This window comes from Asterias amurensis, chromosome 13 (assembly GCF_032118995.1).
Source record: "Asterias amurensis chromosome 13, ASM3211899v1".
Lineage (NCBI taxonomy): Eukaryota > Metazoa > Echinodermata > Asteroidea > Forcipulatida > Asteriidae > Asterias > Asterias amurensis.
The window spans coordinates 18,137,486-18,162,500 of NC_092660.1; the positions used below are offsets into that span (position 1 = coordinate 18,137,486).

The window sequence follows — 25,015 nt, forward strand, 5'->3', positions numbered from 1 at the left end:
GACACTATTGGTAATTGTCAAAGACTAGCCTTCACAGTTAGTGTATCTCAACATATGCATACAATAACAAACCTGAGAAAATTTGAGCTCAATCGGTCGCCAAAGTTGCGAGATAACAATCAAAGAAAAAACACCCTGGTCACACGGAGTTGTGTGCTTTCATATGCTTGATTTCGAGACCTCAAATTCTAAACTTGAGGTCTCAAAATCAAATTCGTGGAAAAATACTTCTCGAAAAATACTCCACAACAGAGGGAGCCATTTCTCACAATGTTTTATACTACCAATGTCTCCCCATCACTTGTTACTAAGTAAGGTTTTATGCTAATAATTATTTTGAGTAATTACCAATAGTGTCCACTGCCTTTAACTAAGGCCTAGGTCTAGGACTCTACAGGAGTTGTTAAAATAACTCGTCCTAACTCAAAATAAGACTAGTCTTAACTCTTTGTGAAATCAAACCCTGAGTTGTTCCACATGCATTGCACAACACGCTGTTTTTAATGAGCAGGATTGAAAGATATTTGTGAGACTCAAACTCAACATTTGGAACATCATTTTTCTGGAATAAAAATAGAAATACACTAGAAAAAAGAAATCCAATTTTAAACCAATATTTAATCCATTTTACAAAATTGTACTTGAGGTTAGAAAAATGAAACGGTATTTATATTAAAAAACGACCAGTAATAGTTTACAAGATGAAATGAATTCTAGATAGTTTAGAGGAAGCTGGGTACATGAAAACACTGCAAAATCCTTTACATCCGGCCAGCAAACGTTTTCCACAATTAATTGATCATGAAATTGCAAGCTATCTGGAACGTGCTGTGTCAGATGGCATTAAGGAACCCTGTAGGTTGATTAAGTTTCCCTGATTGAATGATTCCATCAAATCCCCGAAGAGTCACGCAACAGGACTAGATCATCTACTTCCTGTTTGAGGATCACACAGATGCGGAAGTCGAGTAAACGCTGTACGGCCGGCCCCCCGTTTTTTTCGTGAACGGGGGTGTGTACATATTGCCTTTGTGGCATCCTGTTTGGGGATCACTATTGTCGGATGCGGAAGTCGAAAAATGCTACACAGCCCCCTGTTTTTTTAAATGTTTTTTTTTTTTCCGTGATCGAGGGTCCGACATATGCCTTTTTATTGCTTTTGTGGCATCCTGTTTGGGGATCATACGGAAGTCAAAAAAACGCTGCCCAACCCCCTCCTTTTGTTTAGTCGGGACATTTTTTCATGAACAGGGGTTGTAATGTACACACCGTATATGCCTTATGTAGCATCCTGTTTGGGGATCATACGGAAGTAAAAAAAACCCTACCTAGTCCCCTGTTTTTTTTTAATCGGGTCGTTTCTTCGTGAACGGGGGTGTGCACATGTGGCATCCACAAGGTTGTCATTTTAAAGGCCACTTATTTACAGGTTGTAAATGCCCACCTGTTGAATTTCTCAAGATGTCTTTATCCAACGAGTAATACTGTTAAAATTTGTATTGTTTAATTCTTCTAGTTAAGGAAATCTACATTTAGTTTCCCCTTTTTCTTTAAAGGCACGTGGATATGTTTGGTAATTTGTGACCCTTGTTGCGCAAATTTGTGTGCTTTCAGATGCCTAATAAAAGGCTTCAGGCGTGGAGTCTTTAATATTTGAGTGAGAAATAAGCTCTTTCTGAAAAACTACAATGTACGTTACTTCAGAGGGAGTCGTTTCTCACAATGTTTTATATTATCAACCTTTCCCCATTACTTGTTACCAAGTAAGGTTTTGTGCTAGTAATTATTTTGAGTAATTATCTATAGTGTCCACTACCTTTCAAATTTGAGTGAGAAATAAGCTCTTTCTGAAAAACTACAATGTACGTTACTTCAGAGGGAGCTGTTTCTCACAATGTTTTATACTGTCAACAATCTCTCCATTGCTTGTATGAGTATTGTGCTGTCACAAGTGTTTGTGCTGTCACTTCATATTTCTAAATAACTGTTTGTAGTTTTTGTGTGTATTTGTAGTATACTGCTGATGCTTTTAATCATGTTTAATTACTGTTTTTTTTAACTGTACATTTCGGCTTTTAGCTGCTGTATTCCAGTAGTTTTAATAAACCATTTAAATAAAAATATTAGGCCTAATAATAATAAAGTGTTTATGAAGCTATGATGTGTTCATGTTTGTAATCACTAATCAAGTTCTTTTGTTGCGTCCTTTCCCTAGGTTTAATTGCGGCTGCAACGAACGACGAGGCATTGTTAGGTTATAATGGTAAGTTGTATTTCACCCCTACTCACTTTTGAAAGTTGCATAAGAAATTCAAGATAATTTGAAGCGTCTCAGTAGAATTGTTTTCATATTATTGTTGTAAAGCGTTGTGGTACCTTTTCGGTGCAAAAATGCTATCTAAATGCTTTTGAAGATTTTTACTATTGTCATGATGTTATTATTATACAAATTAAAAAATTCAGTACTTGTGTCTGTAAATAACGACCAAGCTTCTCTACTTTGGGGTGTCGGGGTCGAGCGGATAAGAGAATTGCACTCAAGCTCCAGTGTTTCTGATCACAGAGTGTGGGTTCAAGTCCCAGTCGTGACACTTTTGTCCCTGAGCCAGACACTTTACTATTATCTCCACCCCGGGGAACCTGTGAGGGCAGAGATTGTTCTTGTGATTGATTTAGCCGAGTGGCGTATATTTGTTGCACAGGCTGTATACTCTTCCTAGAGAACTTAGATGGTTTCAGGAATGAAATGGCACAGTGACCAGGGGTAATGATGTTGGCAGCGCTTTGAGAACCCCTTAATACAAACCAATTATTATTGCTATTAAAACCTTATTTATTTATGTTTACTCTTACTTAAAGATATGTTTTCTTTACTCCGTAATACATGTAACTGTCGTTGTTCTTTTATGAGAGTATGGAAATAAATGTATTCTTGAATTGAGTTGAATTAAAACCTGCTATTTTCCCGCCTTTTTTCTTCTGTGCAGAGAGATTTGTTCCAGTGAACTTGACAGCGGAACCAATGGAAACAGCTGGTAACACGGTGACGCCAACAGAAACTAAATAGTTCCGAACAGTTTTATAAAAGAGGACAGACCAATTGATTTTGGGTTATCACTTTCTCAGTGTTCAGGAGTGACCAGTGGGGAGTTGCTTAGCAAGAGGAGATGTTGGCTTGTAGTGACTTATCGGACATTTGGGCGGTCTTCAGGAACGCTCCTTGTATCACTAGCAAGATCCACAGAGAGATGGTTGTGGCGACAGGGATTGATTGACGTTGCTTCTCTTTGTGAAAACAGGCCTATTTACAAATGTGCTAAGCAACGGCAAATGTTTGCTCAGCTAAAGTTGATGACATCCAAAATTATCTGGTTAATTATTAATATTATTTTTTTAACGGAAAAATCTTATATTTCTGCTTAGCGAAAATTTGATATGCAGAAGACTGCTTAGCAGTTTTGTCATGCCTGGCCTTGGTTGTATACTACAACTGGTGGTGAGTTTGTTTGGATTGTTGAGCATCTTAAAGTGGAATGGTTTTGGTTTGCTTCAAGTTAAACTAAATTTTCGCTTTGGACATCAACTTTAACCCCTTGACACCAAGAAAGATTACGAGCTGAGAGTATGGATTTTAAAGACGTCTTCAAGGCGACACTTTTTTTCTTCATGTTTGGTCTTCCCCATGCTGTGAGCTTTTTATTCAGGAGAAAATTTGTATTATAACAATTTGCATGATGAAGTGCCCCGTTGAGATTTTATTTATAATAGAATTATCGTATTCTGTATAGTCCACTTTGTTGTTGAGTTTGCTTCTAAAGCCGTCTTATTTAAGTATTTTTTAAAATTTTATTTCAAAGAGTTATCGGAGAAGTATTTTTTCTTCATCTCAGTATTGATGGCCTGCAGTGGGTTGTTTTTATCTTGGAATTAATTGCTACAAAGTGATGGTACAACAGAGGTAGTAATGAATTCATAATTTAAAGTGCATTTCGTGAAAACCGCAACTGCTAGTGTCACCAGTCCAAAACAAATAATCCTTTTGTATAATATTTGTCTTGGGTGGATTTCACAAAGAGTTAGGACTTTAATATCTCCTGGGAATAGTCTTAAGTTAGGACTAGTCCTTACTCTTTGTGAAACGACCCCCGGGCTATTGGTCTTCGAGAAAAAATAGAAATATCATGAAATGGAAAAAAACGATCCACAAGAAGAAAAACAAAATTAAGTTTATTTTTCCTTTTTTTTTTTTTTTTTGCAAAAAAATACTCTTCTTGAACGTTTTGAAAGTGAATAATTTGCTGTGAATTTCACCTTGATGGAGCCAATGTTGTATCATCGAACATCGAACTTTGTTCATGTTCGATGAAAACTCCTTATTCTGCTCTGGGACATGAAGTCTTTTCCTTCGACAACCCCCCCCCCTTAAATTTCACAACCATGCTAAAATTAAGCAAGGGACCCTCGCTAAATTGCTGTTGAGTGAAAAGGGCTGTACTGCATGCCCAATGATTCAGTCATGCAACAAAATCATTTTGTTTTGCCATATCTTGCCAGAGATGTTTTTGTTACCATAATTTCATTTCAGAGAGAGGACTAGATCCAGTCTAATTGATTTGATCAATAGAGTACAATATATTTTCACTACCCCAGAAAAATCCATTTTATTGTGTTGAATGATTTTAATGGATTCAGTACTGCAAAATTTACTGCACAGACAAATCAGGATTTCAAAAATAAGAATTCAAGGCCGTCATTTAAGCAGAGCCTACGAATTGAGACTTTATTCTTTGTATATATTTTTTGTTTTAGATTTATTTATTTTGTAACGTTTTTTTTCCCTTTGAACAATTAACCTTGAAATTGTTAATCTTTCCAACTACTCATGATGTTTTATAAAATTAATAATTTATTCAGTAATTAAATTTTTGGGATACATTCAGAAATTTTCTGGGCGATAAAGAAATTCCCCAGTAGTAATAGACTAATTTATGAATGACATTGGCATTTAAACTAATCCTTAGAAACCCAAACTGAGAGATCGACCTACTTCCTTATGAAGGTCATTGCAGTAGGGTGTGGTGGAAAGAAATTAAAACCCACAAAGTTTGAATCACTTCCCAATTTTAAAGACCTTAGGCAGCATTTTAGTCTAATTCCAAAATTATTCTATACTTGAGTCACCTTTTCCAGTTTCCAATTTTGCTTCGGCCCAGTCGTGTTTTCTAATTAACGATGGAGCCCATTTAAGCTGGAGCAAAGGCCAAAAGCAATTGTCGGGGTACATTTAGCACCAGTTTAAAGGAAGGGTAAACCTTTGGTAGTTATTTAAAAAATAAACAAACTAAAAAAAAAAACCTTGCTAAGATGCCCTGCAGCTGTTTGATATTGTATATCACTTTGAGAAATATTTCCCTTGAATTGAATGTGGTTTTAAAGAGAGGGATTCAAAAACTTTGCAATCTCAGAGAAACTTTTCTGCGTGAAATGTTTCTAAGATTGTGTATTCCAGTTACGGATTGTCCTTCCTTAGTAAACATTACCGCTCCAGATTTTCAGAAATATCTTGAAAACTTAAAATGTTTTAAGATTTAACTTTTTGAGAAACAACTCTTTTGAAATGAATTTGGTTTTAAAGAGAGGGATTCAAAACATTTCAATCTGAGAAATGTTTCTGCGGGAAATGTTTCTTTCTTTGATGTAATTCAATTACGGCTTATTCTTCCTGCGTGGACATTACCTCTCCGGATTAACTATATCACTTTTTGAGATGAAGTTATCACAGATTTGTTTATGAAACCAATCGAGCCTTTCTAAAAACCAAAGGATACTTTGTCTTTAAACCATAGAACCCGACTCCCTATAAAAAACTTATATATATATATTACATGTACGTATGAATTAAGCATTATCATTCACTACTTTGCATGATGTTGTTATGTCCGCATCCAGAACCAAACAATAGCTTTTTGAATCCATGAATGATATGTTGACTGGTGTGAAACATATATCAGAGTCTGAAGACTTCTTGCCCAAATTTTGCCGGAGAGTCATTTTAATTTATGCGCATGTTTACTTTACTTGCCAGGCATATCTATAGTATAACCAATAATATTGGTCAAAATCTGGCGTATATTCACAAGCATGAAAGACTTTGTAAAACATTCATGTACATAATGTGTAATTTTTATAGTAATTATTTGTAATAAGACCAAGGTTGGGACTCAATGCGCCCTTGCATTTTCAGGCTGGGCAAAGGTCCTTGTATAAAACACTTCCTACGTTGTGCGTTGTGATTCAGATTCAGAGTATAATAGAGAGTATCGTTTTCGATGACGGATGGTTCTGTGATGGTTGGTAGTTTTCAGCCAACGATCATTTTCAGCACAATGCGGATTCATCCCAAGTATTGTCGTAGAAAATGAGAGACGACCATCCTCGAAGCAGACGCATGGCACATGACGCCAAATGTCATCCTTACCATTGTAGAACCATCCGTCATCCAAAACGAAAGCTCCCTAATGTCTGTAAAACGGCGAAACTTTTCTGGAGAAATTTTCTTAAAGTATTGAAGATCTTCCGATAATTGACTGTCTTTGTTTGACTTCATTTGATGGCTATCTAGCCTTTGCCTCCATTATTTGTACGTAGAGGGCGCTATTTTTGTAAATAAGATTTGTCGCGGAGAAAGGCATTAATACAGGATGTCTATGCACAGAGTTTTTGTGGCTCAGAGTCTGGAGCGAAGTTCTCTTATTTCTTGTATCTACACCGAGTGTGCCAGAGAATCATCTTCAATTTGTTCTGATTTGGATAAAAAGGACAACTAAATTTCAAAATTGGCCAGTTGATCTTCAAACAAAAATTTACTTGGTTCAAATACAAGACACTGAAGTCGATAGAAATCTTTGATGTCAATGCACTGGTCATCCACATTAAGTAAAAAAAATGGTTGAAAATTTAAAGGAACAGTTGGCGTCTGTAATTATAGTTTTAGAACTGTGAGACATGGAATCTGCAGTGAGTTCATACTAGTCTGGCCTCATTTTTGGTCTGTTTAGAATTGGCAATCCTTACTGCTATTGCATGCAGGGAACATGTTCAATCCTATGACAGGTTTAACCCAAATTGATGTAAGTTCAATGAACATCACTTGAACCTTTTTTTAAGAACAGCAGCTTGTTAAAAACAAATAAAGTTTGCAGTTAAACCATTTCCACTGAAGTTTATAATGTTCATGCTGTCTGTTTTATAGGTATTGCGGATGGGATTTTTAATATTAGAGTATTTACTTTCCAAACTCAAGAGAAGCTTACAATGAATTTAATAATCACTTGTCACTGCAGAGATGCCCTGCTCATGATATTTATCTTGTTGTTTTGAATGAATCAGTGCAGTGGTTTCAAGTCATTTTGTTGTGGTGCAAGATATCCTCGTGAGATTGAAGTGTTTTTAAATAGTGATATTATTAATCAGTATTTCACAACCGTCCATTGGAAAGAGAAACACTTAAAAAAAAGCTCAAGTTAATTGTTAGTAAGACTACTGAAATTTCAAGAGAGAGAAGAAAACAAAATCGTATTGGAAATATGCTTTTGAAATATTTGTATTGACGATACTGATGTATATACATGAAGAAATTATTTAAGTAGTTGTTTACCTGATCAGGCACGTAATTTTCTGCTGATATTAGTCTTGTACACATTTGGTAAAGCTGTAAGTAAGTCTTGAGAAAACTTCTCTACAATGCAACAAAAGCTCCTAAGCACTAATCATTGGTTGTATTAAGCGAAGAAACCTAATTCAGTATCCCACTTCTGACACTGTCAGTTAACACTATTTTTCTATATCCCACTTCTGCAACCAAATCTATTTGAGATAAAGGTAAAGATCTTGTGGCTCAGTATCAAAGAGCCGCTCAGCAAAGGAAAATGCTTAAAAGATACACAAGTCGAGCACAGAGAGTGCAGGAAACCAGTCACATTTTAAATACATAGCTTGATGGCTGGTAACCAGTTTCTGTAAAGCACATTAATGTCAGTACTCGGACAAACATAACTCAGACCGTTGGCTAAATGCAGATATATCTCTGTATTCCAGAGTAAAAGTTTTTAAAAATTGCAACATTGCAGCGACGGTTTGTCACCAGCTTGTGTATATGCTTTTGACAAATTTAATATTTTCCAGACTAATTAAACAAACTCGGACTTCTTTTTATACGGTTCTCAGTATTTTGACAAGTTATGTCTTCCAAGTGGAAAATGTGTGTAAAGGAACGAAAAAAAATCTTCCAGAAATATCAGGCTTTGAAGGATTTCTGCGCAAAAAGTATTTTTTGATTTTTTTTACGGCGGAAAAAAAAGACTTGCAAAGGTACAACTTCCTATCTATCACAATCACTTTTATTATTGTATTAAACTGTAGGCTATAATGTTCATTCTTTAATGTATATTCATGTTAACAGCCTTGTGAACGCTGACAACTGTCTGTCTAAACTGTAATTTCTCGACTGTCGATGGAAAATTATCTACTGCAAAATGTATGTTATATAACTTCTCTATAACCAATGTATATGTATACTCGGTGTTGGTTAAATTTGATATGTAGTGCTGGTATTTTGACAATGTACACAAGACGTTTGAATTTATGTGTAGAGGGATTTTGTACACAGAAAATGGAAGAGCTGTTAACACCTGAGCAATTATTGATAAAAAATTTGATGTCTGAAACGGTTAGGAGCGAGGTGCACTGAAAGTCCCAAGATCGACTGTTGTAATGGCTCTGGAGGTTCTGGCTTTAGACGTTGATCTTGTCATGAGCCGCTGAACCTAATGTAAATGTCATGCAAGGTTTGCCTGTCTGAAACAAAAATTTGTGACTTGATCATTGTCTCTTACCAGAATTCAAGCTCCACGTATATGTGGGGAACCACAGTGTGTTTTAATAACTTTGTCTTCCTGGACGTTTTGTAGGGAAAAGTTGGATATATTTGACAGGAACAATTCCGGCTATTGTTGGTTACACCATCTTTGCTACACATGGGCTGTGCAGGAAAAGTTGCTTCACCCTAAAAACAACTGTTTATTTCAGATCGGACGGTCAGTTGCTTTATTGCAGGACATAAACATGGAGTTACATGCAAAGTTTATAAACTAACTGCACCAGAACAAGACTATGCAAGCTCTGTACTCGGAGATATATTTTTTAGACAAAAAGGTTTCGTGGAATGACAAGATGTCCTTATAAAAAGATTGACCTTGCAGCCTTCTTGCTTTTTCATCCAAACTAATAAGTCTGGTGCCTTTCTGTATCCATAAGCATTAGAAGTACTTACAAACAGGGAATATGACAAATATGGCGGATTTGGCTTGTTAATGGTCTGGTATTGTATTGTTCTATGATGTAGGGTCCAAAGCTTGCAAGTTGTCCTTGTTATTCGAAGCTTGACATTGCTTTTGTCTTTCCAATGTAGCGTTATCACTTTAGAAATGAAACTAGCTAAATGTTTTGTATTCAGAATTGATGATTAAAATCTCCCAATCTTCAAATATTTCATTTAAAAAAAATAATGGTAGAGTAAAAAAAATAATGGTAGAGCAAAAAAGATTCGGGAAAAAACCTGTTTTACATTAATTCTGGTTGGGTTGAACAGTACAACATAAACACATTTTCAGAGTGAAATAGTAAACCTGAAACAAATTCTCTATATCCCTCTTCTGACACCGAATTTTATTTTAATAAATGGACAGAGATAACGAAAATATCAATAATTCCACTTGAATATATTCATACAATATCTGTATTCCTCTCCGTCGTGTATGTATACTCCATTGTTTACAGAAAATATTGAGAAAAAAAATATCCACACAAAAATTAATATCCTGTTGAAATATACAACTGAAGTTTTGTTGAGAATTCAATCGTTGTAATGCCTGAAATTAATTAATTGTCTAAAATTATGATTCCTAAGATCCTTATTTAAACCCCACATTATGTATTAAACTGTGGGACTTTTTTCTTCGTAAATAAAGTATTATTTATATCTACAGTAATGTGAATTCATTTTTGTATTTTACATTATCTTATGAATTTTATGTTTCTAATTCTTTACATTTTGTTCGTTTTTAGGGTACTTATATGTGTACCCGATTGGTGAAGCTTATTTTGGCTCTAATTATTTTAGCTACATATATTTTACAAAAAAAATGTATTTTACATTTATACAATTGTCAATAACTAAGAAACAAGGTTTTATCAGTGAACAAAGGTTGTGGTCTTCATGCAGCTTTTTTTGCGATTTTTTCAACAATGAAATGTTCTATTTACCTTAAAAGCTCAAGTTTAGTGTGCTGTGATTGTAAAACTGCTTTCAATTAAGGAAATAAATAAGGCACCCATCCAAATCAACCCTAGCTCAATATAGTATGTGGGATAACCTGTATAGTAATGCAGTAATATAGAAAAGTTTGCGGTAACACCATGTAATGACTATCTCTAATGAGTTGGGGTGGTTCTGAAAAGAACCGTTGGTTTCAACTCATGCCGTAATGTTGTATTATCCGTGGAATTATAGCTTTTATGATCCAAGATGCACCTATTACATGTATTTGTCGCAGGTTTAAGCCGATGAAATTGAAACAATGCAAAGGCAGTACAAATCTTAATCATCTCTAATATTTAAGGAGAGGAAAACCCATTCCAAGTTTCAAATTCACTTCATCTGGGAAAATCATTGGTCAATTGAACTCTGACCTTACAGCTTCTGGTAATAATAAAAACACTTATACAAACGTCTTGAATTGTGCATTTAAAATAACGTTTCGATGCGCTGTATATATAGTGTCCTGGTCAATAACAGTCCTGATATTCAAGGGCTACCATAGCGCTCCAAAGGCTTTTTCAAACACAATATCAACCTCTACCCTCACAGGTACCCATTTATACCCCTGGGCGAAGAGAAGCAGTTATAGTGAAGTGTCATGTTCATGGGAACACTAACATGCAACTTTCTAGCTGCAAAAAAAAAAGAGGAAACGTCCGATCACACCTCACTTTTGTACAGCGTTTTTAGTTTTCTATGGCACTGTTTTAAAAAGAAGAAAAAAAAACGGCTGAAAAGTTGCATGCCTTGGACACAAGTAAAAAAAAACTGGTATTTGAATCCTATCCCCCAATGATTGAACCACCAGAGCTCTAGATCGCACAGCCATGACTTGCTATGATAAGGAATAACTAAAAATCAGTTTGTAGGGGTTTGTTATTCAAAATTCTGTTCTGTGAATTCTGTGCACTAATTTGTTCTGTGGATTTATGACAAGATCACAATTTTGTTCATGTACATGTAAACCTCATCTTCAGAAAAACCTTGTTGCTGGGTTGTTAAAAAATTCTGTACGCTAAATTGTTCCTTACTTCTATTAAACGGCAGGAAAGTCAATGGATTGCCAATGTATTTTTGTTTGTTTTTATTTTGATGGGAAAAGTTGCAATCTGTTGTTGGTTTTTTTTTCTTGGTTTTTTGTTCCTTCGCTTATTCGATAATCTAGATAATTTATATATTCTGTAGCTGTAACAATTATTGCATAAAAACAATTTACTGTATATCTTTAACAAAAAAATTGATGAAAATTGTGTATATTATTTCTGCAGTTGTATTTGCTTTATGCTCATATTATGTACAAAAGAAAACCCTGTATATTTCTTATGAAGATTGACGCTGTGTTTTTGGTACAGCCAGTTTTGTATAGAACATGTACATAGGACGGAAAGGAACTTTTTCTATGGTAGAGTTTATAATATTTATGTCTTTTTTTCTTGTTTCCACGGAAAAGATGGCATTTGTGCCTATACTTGAGTTGAAAGGAAGCTGTAGGTGAAAAAAATTCTATTAAAAAAAAAAGAGATTTTCTACAGGGTGAAACATTGTGTGATGTGTGATTTTGTGCATTACCTGTGGCTTCCCAGAATTATATTTTAAAAGGGGTTTTGGCCATGTAACCGAAAGGCCTATTGTCTTCGTCCAGATTTTTTGGGTTCAAGTCCCCGTCTTGACACTTATGTCCTTAAGCAAGACACTTAACAATTACTGTTCCTTCTGCAAATGCAAATGGTTGGTTCCTGCTGTCGCCTCTGTAGACAGGATGGATTCGACGTTCTTGTGAAAATAGCATGACAGTCAGTTGCTGTTTTCTCAGCAAGTAGACGCTGCATTCAGCTGAAACTTTCATATGTGACTTATTTTTTTTAATTTTTTTTACAATTTTGCCTATAAATTAAAATCAGTTTGACATAAACAAATCTATTACCCAGTTTGTATGAGACCAACATAACTTATTAATCACACACAATAGCTGAAGCTAATCATATTCTAGTTAACATAAACTCAAATATATATTACATTTTTGTGTTGGAATCTTAATGAGTCTCACTTTTAGGACGTGCCTTGTAGCTGCGCTGGAAAGTAGGCGCTCATGAGTGGGGGCGCCGTGGAGGCCAGGGCACTGGGTGCAACAGGGGTGCTGCTTAATTGAAGGGGTACGGGTCCCTGTCTCTGAGCACTCTCTGCTCGCCCTCCTGGGTTAATTGGCGGGTGTTGTGGGCGTTGGAGGTACTTTGGATCTAGTGCTGGTTCACTGCGATAGGGACAACAAAAATAAAACAATTATTATTACTATTATTCTTTTTGCCCTCAACAAGGACAAGTACATCAAAAAGCACAGTAGAAGTGAAATGATAGCACAAAGAACCAATCAAAATATTAACAAACACATTCATTATTCAAGCAAAAAGCACACAACACTTATACAGAAACGACTAACAGAACGCGATCAGGAGGGCAATGAGCAAAAAATCCCAAAATTTAATTAAATGTTAAATGTCGGTCCACACTTGACATCTCGCTTGAATAATCCTCGAGCAAACAAAGTTCTAGGTCAAAAATCTTCTTTTTTTTAGTGTGCATGGGCCAATGATTTGGAAAAAATCTTCCTACTGTCATTAGGGAATCTGTTACTTAACCTTCGATTCGTGAAGTTCTAAAGACTCAAATTTTTCTGTTTAATTGCTTTTTTTGTGTACTTTGATCTTGATGGAATAGTGCCTTATAAATTGCAATTGTTTATCTATATGATGTCAATGGTTTTGCAGTACAAACCTGTGTCTTGAAGCACTAGTAGATACAGTCATAGAGGAGGTGTTGTACCCTCTGTGGGCGGAGTCTGGTATATGGGGGATGGTACTGACTGTGCTCGTTAGATGAGGGCTCGGCATTGGCCATTGTCTGGTGGAAGGAACTGCTGGTTGTACCTGACGAATCAGAAATATAGAATTACGTGTGTGTTATCTTTAAAATCAATTCAATGGTTATTCCATTTATTTGAAATTTGCTTTGACGCAAGATTGTGGGTCCGAAAAGCTAACCTCTGATTTCACAATGACTATAGAATACGTATTGTCGTCTAGTTACACAATTTCTTGATTTGTGCAATTCATAATCATAGGCATTAAACTATGTCTATGATTGGTTGTTGCTAGCTTGGCCCTTTATTTCCCCATCTGTGAATTTGCTGAGTTCCCTTGAAGGGACGATCATCTTATTAAGCAAACAAACAAACAAACAGCCCAACAAACAAACAAACAACTTACCCCTGAAGGCCTGTAGGCCACAGTTGAAGTTGGAACCTCAAATAAACCATGTCGTTTTGTCAATTGGGCCTCGTTGACTTGCTTGTTCAACCAGTTGATAACTGAAAAGCAAAAATGTGTACAGACGTAATTCACTTGCGCCGTCATCAGAATAATCTAGGTTGTGGTGGGAGTCTATTTCCCAGTGAGTTGTAGTGCCCATTTTAGGCCACACTGCGTTGACATGTTCACCATAATTTTGAATGTTTTAAAGGTACGGTCATAGATTGGTGTTTGTCAACCTTTTAATTTTAATTTTATTTTTATGTAAAAGCAATTACGTAAAAAAGTCAAATCAGGTAGAACTAATAGCAGTACACTACTTTTTAGAATGGAAAAGTAAAGTTCCTAGGTGTGCACCATGTATGCACAGAAAGAATGCTTATTTATAGGCAAAATTATAAAGACAGGTTCGTCTTTAAGTCACCTGTGAAAGTTTCAGCTGAATGCAGCGTCTACTTGCTGAGAAAACAGACTGCCATGCTACAAGAACGTCAAATCCAACCACATATAGCGACAGGTGACAGCGGATACCAACCGCATTGTCTGGCTGCAGCATTTGTGAAAGAGGAACAATAATGGCCAAGTGTCCTGCTTCAGGACACAAGTGTCTAGACCGGGACATGTACACACACTCTGCTGATCTGATAAACATACCAGAGCTTGAGTCCAGTGCGCTTGACTGCTCAGCTGCGACACGCTATCAGAGCATTGGAAGATTGGTTTTAAGGGAACTTTCTGCTTAATCAGGGAGAGTTGGCAGTTCCAACTTTTGTTCTGATAAAGGGTCATGGAAATAAACTAATGCTCCTCACCATTCTCATTGGTCTTGAGTAACTCCCTGCTTTCCTCTAGTTTTGTTCTTGTGCTCTCCAACGATTCTTTCAGACGTTCATTCTGTAAATAGAACGATGACACTTTGTCATCAACGTATCTTTGAAATATTCTTTATAAAAACAAATTAGTCCTAATCTAATGCACATGAGCCAAAACACCCTGTAATGTCAAAAAAATGTTTAAATATACTGGACACCTTTGTGTATTCTCACTTGGTGTATCCCAACATATGCATAAAATAAAAAATCTTTGGACTCAATTGGTCATCGAAGTTGCAAGAGAATCATGAAAGAAAAACACCTTTGTTGCACAAATTTGTGTGAATTCAGATGCCTAAAAAAGGCTTGAAGTCTTTTAATAAAAAATAAAAAAACTGGGTTGCTCAAGCCCTGTATGTTTTTTATACTCTCAACAGCTCTCCTTTGCTCTCCATTGTGCCCTAGTTCTAGAGAAGAATCTCAAGACGCCTCCATACCTCATGTTCCAGTTGTTGGGTATTGGTCTTCAGCGTGTCCAGTTCTTGTTGAACTGTTCTGAGAGTCTGGTTCCGTTCCTCAAGGAGCTTCTCCTGCTTCCCTGTGATTGCATTCTTTAACTTCAGCTGCGGAAAAAAAAGCGCAGAGATTTTTTTAATTTGATACAATCCTTTCACAGATAGATCACAGAGCATCACTTGTGTTTAATAGATGGAAGTTTGCATCGTGTATAAAGAATAAAAATTTTGGTTTTACCCAGATATACTGATGTGTGTAAGCACTGTATACTCAGTACTTTCCCGAGCTCTGTGAAAGAATCACAGGCATATCACTTGGGTGGGATTCGAACCCAAAACCTATGCATTCTAAGAGCAGTGTCTTACCAACTAGACCACCGAGATTGCCCGGCAGCTAGAGGCAGTTCGAATCAAATATGACTTGTGATATTTACAAGGCAGACTAAAAAACAGGTCTGAAATCTTAAACCATCTCAGCTCCCTTGCGAGTATACAGCCTGTGCTGCCAAATATGTAGCGCACCAATCTAAATCAATCATAAGAATCATCTCTGCCCTCACAGGTACCCATTAACCCCTGTTCAAAATCTTTCTTGTTAACAGACCTTTTAATTTCTTAGAACACATGTCTGTTTTTAATTCTCACCTTTGCTAGAGCAGCTTTTAAATCTCCTTGGAGCTTCTTAATAATGTCATTTCCCTGTTGACAAAAAGAAGAAAAAACCCAAATCTCCCTTTACCTTGTCAAATAATACACAGGGTAAATGTTTAATAATAATAATAACAGTTTTTATATAGCGTTTTTCACACCAGAAAGGGCGTCTCAAACACTTCTAATATTATTACCCCTCATCACTGGGCCATGAATTCATTCCTTAAACCACCTCAGCCCTCTTGGGAGTATACAGTTCTATATGTAATTTTTTAGCCATCTATCATCTTGTATAAGTTTTCTTCATGTAATCATTTACTTGTCTGTCTAGTCCAATGTCTCTGTCTTTTGTCTCTCTGGCCGCCTGTCTTGTCCTACGGCTGATTTCTACAGGTTTTGACTCACTCAATTAGCCTCCAAACTCCTCTTTAATAATAATGGCTTCTTATATAGTACACATATCCATCACTCATTGATGCTCAAGGCGCTTTAAATACATTTTTTCCCTGCAAGGTATGTGGGACTACCTTTGAATAATGAGACCTATTCCTTTATAGCACAATGTATTGGTTTACGTCGGCGAATTCCTTCTCTTTTTGATAATTGCACTGGGTTCTTTTTAAGTGCGTTACACACATATGGAATTGGAAACAACAGCTTTATGTTCCATCCGAATAACGAAGCATCATGGTTAAGTGTCTTTCTTAAAGACAAAGGTGTCACGACTGGGACTCGAAGTATAAGTCTGTCTAGTCCAATGTCTGTTGTCTGTTCTTTCGTCTCTTTGAGCTACATTACTTGCGGTCTTGTGGACTTTCGCATCAAATTCGAGCCCTTGGGGAGAGTTTACTGTAATTATTACAGTCAGGGAACAAGACACAGATGGTGGCAGTCTACCTTCATGACTTCATGGGACGTTGACTTGATGGTGCTCTCTAGCTTGGCTACCAGACTAGTCTTATGTTGTACACTTTCTTCCAACTTGGCCTACAGGAACAAGACACAATTCAAATATTTCTTTACAAATTAAAAAATAGTTTTCTAATAATCCGGGGGATGAGAGTCACTGCTGACAAAAAGCTCTGAACCTCAGGCATGATATTTGGTTCCTGGAAAAAAGTAGGAGTATTTTATTGAATACAAGTGCTGACCTACATGTACACATGGTGTAGCCTCTAACATTACAGGCTATTTAATCAAAATTTTTAAAAAATTTTCAAATGGCAAAAAAAAAACCCGGACAACCAACGAAAGTGGGAAAAATATCATGTCTGAAACCTAGAACTAAAAAAAATATGAGGTACTTTTCATTGATTGCATTTCAGACTTTTGTGAACACCTGGAGTTATAGATTACATGTAGCTTTTGGGAACAGTATCTTCAGTGCAAGAGAAGACTGAAGTTAATTAAAGCAGTGGACACTATTGGTAATTACTCAAAATACTTATTAGCGTAAAACATTACTTGGTAACGAGTAACGGATTACTTGGTAACGAGTAACGGGGAGAGGTTGATGGTGTAAAACAGTGTGAGAGACGGCTCCCTCTGAAGTGGCGTAGTTTTTGAGAAAGGAGTAATTTTCCGAAATCAAGCATCTGAAGGCATACAACTTCGTGTGACAGGGTGTTTTTTTTTCTTTCATTTTTATCTCGCATCTTCGATGACCAATTGTTCTCAAATTTTCACAGGTTTGTTATTTTATGCATATGTTGAGATACACCAAGTGAGAAGAGTGGCAGCCCTGAGAGTGTCTTTGACAATTACCAACAGTGTCCAGGGTCTTCAAATTTAGATATGGTTTTAATATGTTTTAAATACAAATTTCTTTATAATTCATGTACAAGTTGACTTGTCTTAAACAACCAGTGATTGTTTAAAACGCCCCAAACCTTAAAAAGTGATTTACGCAAAACAAGTAGGGTTATGACTTTGTTGCACTGACAAGACCAAGGTCAGTGACCTTTGTGCTCAGGCTTGAGTGCTTTTTGTATTTTGTTACTAAAATTGACTGCTACAATTTAGTTTGCGAAACACCATGTGTGCGTCTACTTGCCAGGTAGCTTTATATTCTACTACCGCGGAGAAGATTTTTGGAACTCAGGAGACTTCGCAGTTCTGAACAGAACTGTCCTGCTTTTTAACTACAACCTAACTTTGGGGACTAATACTTTAGCTTTTAGTGGATTGTTATTAACTTCACTACCATGGACTGAGTTCTTAATTGGTCTCAACAGTAAGGAATGAGCTTTTTTACCCTCTGGTCACTGGCGGCTTCTATCAACTGATTGCCTTTATCCAGCAGAGCCTCTTTGTCTTGAACCTCCTGCTGAAGCACTGCGATGCGTGTCTGCTGCTGGCTCAGAGTCTGCTCGCGGCTCCGCTGGTCTGTTTCCAGACTCCCACGCTGCTGCCGCAGGGACTGTAGGTCACGCTGGGCTCGCTTGTAGTCCTGCGCCGGAAAAAAAGTTTAGTTTTTAAATATTTGCATACTTCAAAATTAGCATAATCATTTTCATTGCTGTGTAGTGCAACTTACTTAGAATGTAAAAAATGTGAAAAAAGTATGTAAAAAAACACTATAGAAAACACATTGTGACCCTACCTTTAAAGATGAAATTTCTATAAAGTTTTTTTATAATTTACCTCATCCAGAGTCCCAAGTCTTCCTTTCAGTTCTCTCATTGATGACTCCAGGTGATATTTCTTGTCGGTCAGGTCCTGCAAAAACATAACAGTAAAAGTTGACGGAAAATATTAAACAGCCTTTGTCACACCCCTAGGGGCACATTAAATTGCTCAGTATTTTGTCATACAAGAAGTATGAGACCTATTCCTTTATAGCACCATGTACATGTGTAATGGTTTACAAGGTGCTGTGGCCAATGTGCTGCCGATCAGACCAAATACACCGGGCGAACCCCAACCTGGTTCCCAGTGGAGATCGATCTCGCCGCGCCATTTTTTCCCAGCATGCCTTGCTCGATCATAACTCCTGGAAGTGTATCTCCAAAATATCCAAATATAAGGGATATCACAATTAGTCCTGTGGTTGATCCGTTCTGTGTTGAGCATAAGTCGCGCACACGCTGGATGCGCTGTGTGTAATATAAGGTCATAAACTTGCCTTGGCGTTCAGTGTTGTGTGACAAAAAAAAAGTGAATATGTACATCTTTATACGCATGCATTTCGGCGTATAGAGCTTTTTGGAGACGCACAGCGTTTCAAATTTTGCGCGTATATGATAGCCAATCAAAGACACGGATCGGAGTTTCCCTCCCAGGGGTTAGAGACGTATGTACAGCTAGCGTGATACGGCGCGCTGCCCATGGTAGCGAGGTTGGGGCGAACCCCTTCTCTTTTTGATAAGTGCTCTAGGCTCTTCATGTGCATTACACAACACACAGGGCATATGGCTTTACATCTCATCTTAAGAACCAGCAATAATGGTTAAGTGTCTTGCTTAAGGATACAAGAGTCACGACCAGGATTTAAACCCACACTCTACTGATCAGAAACACCAGAGCTTGAGGAGAAGCAATGAGCGTATTATTTTTGTGCGTACCTGTACCCAGTGTAGTGCAAGCTACTTACTTGATTGGCCCTCTGGAGGTCCGATAGTCTTGCCTGTAGTTCAGACGACCCTTGTAATCTCATGGTGTCAATATCTTTCCTCTCTCGCTCGTGTCTCTGCTCCAAGTCTCGTTGATTCTAAACATTAGACAGATACAAATCATAACAATAACAGGGGTTCGTAAACACAACAGTTGGTCACAAGTGGTGAATGTTCACTCGAAGTCCTCGGACTAAATCCAGTATTTGCTATGGCAAGCTTTTTCTTAGTTACACGAGAGACAACCCCCGATGTTCCCGTACTTTAAAACATTATTTTTCTCTTGTACAGTAGTAAACAAAATACAAAAATCTTTGACAAATTCCTGAAATTCCAGGCAAATAATGAGGACACAAGGAGTGTACCACAATGCCCCATATCGACAACCAAAATGTGGATTTGAGGAATTCAAATGGAGTAGGTCTTTACCTGCATGGCTTTCTGTCTTTCCTCGGCGAGTTCTTGTTTGTGTTTAGCGACGAGGCTCTCTGTGTGGGCGCTCCACTCCGATCTCAGACTCTCCAGTTCATGAGTACGAGACGATAACGCCTGAAAAACAGAACCATCAGGAAAGGGGGGGGGAAACAAGAAAAATCAAAGCTTTTGCGTCATCTTTGGAAAGAGACATTTAAGTTTTCGGTAAAGGATTATGTTAACAAATAAACCAGAATATGTATATAAGGGCAGAGTTTCGCGGTAAGCAGAGCCATGAAATTGATCCCTGAAGAGCTGAATGCCCGTGGAGTGAAATCACAAGAATCAAATCTTGTAATTATTTACCTTGTGAGTTTCCTTGAGTTGTCCTGAGAGGGAGGTCTCTGTGTGAGTCAATCTCATTGATACTTTGTTGTGTTCAGCCTGCAATGAAATAATATACAATCAATAATAATAATAATAACGAAGTTTTATAGAGCGCACATATCCACAAACGTGCTCAGGGCGCTATAACAAAGAAAGAAAGGAAAAGAAAAAAAATCTTTATGATATGACTATGGGTGCACAATGGTGCAAATATTTTCATGAGTTGAAAGATGGAAAGTTTGAGGCGGAGCCAAGTTGAATGGATCTTTCAACAATGAGTTTACTCATCAAGGTCCAATTTCATAGAGCTGCTAAGCACAAAGATTTGGTTGGCATGACATTTTTGCCTTGATGAAAACAGGATTACCAACCAAATGTCCATTTGTTGCATACTGCTTGTTACTGGTATTCAGCTGTTGTTTGCTTATCCTGAAAACCACGTGAAAATTTGGTTGGTAATGCTGTATTTATCAAGGCAAAAATTTCATGCTAAACAAACTGTTGTGCTTAGCAGCTCTAAGAAAAGTGGGCCCTGCGCATAAAAGGACTGGTTTATTTCCAGAGAGCTTTCTGCAGAATCAGGGAGAGTTTGCAGCTGTGCCACGGCAAGGTGCGACAGAGGGTCGGCCATACCAACCTGTAATGATTTGAGGCATGTTGCCAGGTATTTCTTGACGTCAGTGTCGTTGCCTGGTTGTAACTTAAGAGCCAGGTGGGTTAGATGTTTGAAGGGGTTGGTCTCCACCAGGCAAAGCTCTGCCAAACCCTGCGCCAGGGGCTCGGATCTCATTAAATGTAGGACAAACCTGCAGTTGGGTATATCATAAAAATAATAATAATTCCGACTGATGTTAAAGAACATAGATGTCTGGGCGTTGTAATCTTAGATAAGACGGAAAAGATGTCATCTTCTTCTTCCATAAAAGTACTGACTCAATTACATGAGCAAAAGCGTACTGTGGTTTGTAGTGTTTTTTTGGTCTGTTTTATGGTAGATAATAATTTTACGTAAATTTTGTTGTATAAAAGGCCAAAATGAATTTCCCGTCGTGGATAATAAAGTGAATTGAATTGAATTGTGCATGCATTGGCTCACAAATGACGAGACATGAAGGCAAGTGCATCAATTGAAATTGACATTGCTGTACCAGGTAATATCAGGGTAGCTTCGAAGCTGTTAGTTCTAAAGATCAAAAAGTACCAAGACCTGGCCGGGGAACTTCATAAGATTTGGCAGGTGAAAATGAAAGTAGTCCCTGTGGTGGTCCCAATGGCACCATTTTGAAAGCACTAGGGAAACATCTAGATGAAATAGGGACAAATGTGAGGGTAGATCATTTACAGAAGGTGGCGTATTTGGGAACAGCAAGAATCCTGAGAAAGACCCTTGAGATACAAGGCTACTAAACTTACTTGGGTGAGTCTTTGCTTTGCTCTTCAAAGCATCGTTGGAGAAGTTCTATGAGCTTCTGTGGGAAGGCTGAGAAGTCAACCAGCAAACCTTGCTGGACCTTCAGGCTGTGGACAGGAGAAAAGAATAATCAAATTATATACTGACTGTTATCACTGAATGTGTCTAAAGTTTGTATATTTATGTATTGTATTTGAGGATAATTTTTGTTGATGATGTGAGTCCAATACTTCAAGTTCCTGTGATTGTTTTTAATCATTGGCTAATAAACCATTCTAAACCATTCTAAACTTAGCACCGAGTGACATGTTTAAATGTTGATTACTCCTCAGCTTTTTATACCTTTGAAAGTCTTCTTCTCCAAGAGCCAAGTTGAAGAGAAAGAAAGGATCAGCGTCATCTGTGAGTCGTACATTCAGCTCCTGTTAAGAACATTATAAAACTGTTAATCCATATCGGACTAACTACAAGATTACCCTAGAACAGACGAATGCTGTTAGTGCCTAAATAAGGAATGACCTGAAGATGAACAAGAAGTTAGTGTTTTTCTTCGTACTGTCATTATAAGCGATTTTTTGTATGCCTGCTTGCTCAAGCATAGTCATTAATATAACGTGTGCACAACGGCCATTCACAAATTATATTATGTTACTCTTTTACCACAATAACTGGAGTAATTTCACTAAATTTTATTTCACTCTGTAAAAATCACTCTGTGACAATGTGGAACAAGTCACAAAAATAATTTTCGCCTCAAGAGACGAAAATCATTTTAGCATGATACATATTTTTGTGACATTGTTTTACTCATTTCTCAAAACAACCACCTCAGTAAGTAATATTTTAAGGTAAGCTTTCTCCTATCATTATCTTCACACGGTATAAAGTTTAATGTAAATCTGCAAACATTGTGTTCTGTGTTCCAAAAAGTACCAAAATCCTTTTAGGAAAATAGAAGTTTAAATAAACTTCAAATATTGAAGACTTTTAGTTGTCTGACCTTTCTTTGCATTGGGGAGGCTGAAGTCTGAAGCTCAAGCTGAACTCTGATTGATGCGACCCTGGATAGGAAAACAGAATATTAAAGGCAGTGGACCCTATTGGTAATTACTCAAAATATTTTTTAGCATAAAACCTTAACTGGTAATGAGGAATGGGGAGCTGTTGATAGTATAAAACACTGTGAGAAACGGCTCCCTTTGAAGTGACTAAGTTTTCGAGAAAGAAGTAAATTTTCCACGAATTTGATTTCGAGACCTCAGATTTAGAATTTGAGGTCTCAAAATCAAGCATCTAAAAGCATACAACTTCGTGTGACAGGGGTGTTTTTTCAAATTGAGCTCAAATTTTCACAGGTTCGTTATTCTACTGTTGAGATACACTAAGAGAGAAGACTGGTCATTGACAACAACCAAAAGTGTCCTCGAGTGTCTTTAAACCAAATCTAATACATGTTTCCCTGCAGTTTAACACCACTGAGTATTCTTCAAACCATGTAAGTTTAATGTTAATCTGTGGACACTGTGTTTTGTGTTGTACAAAAAGTACCCAGACCCTTTAATTAGCATCCAGCACTAATGACGTAAATTTTGTTTAAAATACGCGGCTGTCAGACAAACATGCCACACCACCAACGCGTTCACTGCGTCATTACGTTAGGGTATACATGTAGTTAGCATGGGTAAACATGCAATTTCGCATTTTTGTCTGAGATCCAGGCTCTTAGCTTCTTTTTTTAGCATTAGTGCCGAATGCTATTGATGGGGACCCTTACCTGTCATCGTGCCCTGTGCACTTCATGCACACGGACAATACGTGGTTGAACAAGTGATCGTTCATGATTCATAAAAACATAGACAAGTTATGCTGCAGTACAAACCAAGTCTTCCTGCGAAAAAGAAAGAAAGTTGATTATTATTATTAATATTAAAATATAATTAATAAATTATCAAATTCCAAAGTTTTCAGCACATTTCAATTAGTGTTTTTTCCTGTGGGGGCGTGACCTAGCTAGCACATTTTGCTAGCACAAGTACGAATATACTGCTCTGGATTATAGCTGCGATAACGTAACCCTCCTCCCGCCGTCGGAGGTTACGTTATCGCAACTACGGAGGGATGTAGATTATCAGACAGATTGTAACCTAGCTAGTATTAATGATTAATATATTGAGGTTTGTTCTGCGGAACTACAGGGGTCGAAATTGCCACTAGCCCGCTAGCCCGGGACTACCAGATTTACAGCCGGGCTACTGATTTTTCCAGTTTGATAGCCCGACGGGCTAGTGGAAAAACAATGCAAAAAATCATCATTACAAACAACAAAGAACTGTGCTATGGTGTATTGTAAAGTTTAAGCCGTGACTCGAGACATAATGTGTCTTTCGGGCTACCAAAATCTCATCAGGGCTACTAAAAATTATTGGTTACTAGCCCTGCTGACTACCATGAAAATACACTTAATTTCGACCCCTGGAACTAGTTGTGATAACGTAACCCTCCTGCCGGTGGCGTAGCCTCCGGCTCCGCCATCGGCAAGAGGGTTACGTTATCGCAACTATTGCGGAACGACCTAATTGCATTACTTTTAGTGTAAACAACTTTCCGTATTTTGCCAAAGGCGCCACCACCTTTTCACTCATTTTTACAACATTACATTTTGAGTAAATTAGATTAATGATACTATTTTCATGATAATTATTGATATTAACAATAAATTATGTAATATCAAATGAAAAAGTGGTTGCAAGATACAGGAAGGTTTCCAATTGTTGCAAGAATAAGAGTAATCATAACCAATGAAACCATGGATGGAGGTAGAATTCATGTCATAAAATGTCCAATCATCAATGATGTCCCCACTCCCTGCTGTCCACATGATCACCATGACCCATCCCATCCCATTGGTTAAAACTAGACGCAAACGTCAAACATAATTTTGTTCAGTACACAGAACCCCTGCCTGGCCTGCCAACCAAGTGTAGAGCAAGCTAGTTTCGATAACGTAACCCTCCTGCCTACGCCGTCGGCAGGAGGGTTACGTTATCGCAACTAAGAGCAAGCATAGAGTAAGGAGCAAGCAAGCAATGGTACTATAAAAATACTATGGTAATTTCAATAATACTACTTACTTATACTTAATATAGTCTAGTGTGTAAAAAACTGTCAGAATGTAATGATTAATTAAATCAAATTAAAAATGAAATAGGAAGTAGCGAGTGTATGATTACAGAAATCTTCTTGAAATCTCAGCTTGGTGGATTACTAGCGATGCTCTAGCTAGCGAATATTTTCGACAATGGCTTACCCTTTTAATTTAAAGACAAAATCATCTGGACGTTGCAATTATTTGGACGATTGTCTTTAGATTTGTTGGATCATCGCGATCGTTGATCGTAAACAAAACATTGACATTTTGATCAACCCGCCATTACATCAGGCAACCAGACTTCATGTAGAAGACTACTACGTTTTTAGAAATAGTTTTGAAAGGGACCCGACTAAATAATATGGCGACCTTATACATATGGT

The 25,015-nt window shown here is 37.3% G+C and overlaps 2 protein-coding genes across 3 annotated transcripts in view; one reads left to right on the plus strand and one right to left on the minus strand.

Moving 5' to 3' along the window:
• Nucleotides 1–9,542, plus strand: part of LOC139946378 (nuclear factor 1 X-type-like) — a 43,743-nt gene extending 34,201 nt beyond the window's left edge. The window contains exons 10-11 of one of the 2 annotated variants that reach the window (XR_011787233.1): nt 2,216–2,263; nt 2,988–3,078. Coding sequence is in view for 1 of the 2 variants with exons in the window: in XM_071944020.1 (XP_071800121.1) it covers nt 2,216–2,263; nt 2,988–3,067 (128 nt within the window). In the remaining variant the exon portion in view is untranslated. Of the gene's footprint in view, nt 1–2,215; nt 2,264–2,987 lie in introns of both variants that reach the window. The other variant, XM_071944020.1, reaches the window with a different exon arrangement.
• A 154-nt stretch (nt 9,543–9,696) lies between these two features.
• On the minus strand, nt 9,697–24,971 carry LOC139946383 (spindle assembly abnormal protein 6 homolog). The gene is made up of 18 exons (XM_071944027.1): nt 24,792–24,971; nt 23,259–23,372; nt 22,485–22,545; nt 21,827–21,906; nt 21,487–21,591; nt 20,711–20,879; nt 20,053–20,130; nt 19,702–19,821; nt 19,254–19,370; nt 18,305–18,379; nt 17,916–18,110; nt 16,559–16,648; nt 15,656–15,709; nt 14,993–15,118; nt 14,496–14,577; nt 13,642–13,742; nt 13,151–13,302; nt 9,697–12,629 (listed from the first exon to the last, which is right to left on the minus strand). The coding sequence occupies exons 2-18, from the start codon at nt 23,321–23,323 to the stop codon at nt 12,428–12,430; spliced, it is 1,872 nt and encodes a 623-aa protein (XP_071800128.1). The 5' UTR covers nt 23,324–23,372; nt 24,792–24,971; the 3' UTR covers nt 9,697–12,427.
• Nucleotides 24,972–25,015: the final 44 nt, after the last annotated feature.

What these genes read in the sequence shown, in the direction of transcription:
- LOC139946383 (XM_071944027.1), bottom strand. Translation starts at nt 23,323, where the DNA reads ATGAACGATCACTTGTTCAACCACGTATTGTCCGTGTGCATGAAGTGC. An exon ending in TAAAAGCTGCTCTAGCAAAG is followed by an intron (nt 15,119 to 15,655) that starts GTGAGAATTAAA and finishes TTTTTTCCGCAG; the next exon opens with CTGAAGTTAAAGAATGCAAT. An exon ending in ACTAGTGCTTCAAGACACAG is followed by an intron (nt 12,630 to 13,150) that starts GTTTGTACTGCA and finishes TCCCTATCGCAG; the next exon opens with TGAACCAGCACTAGATCCAA.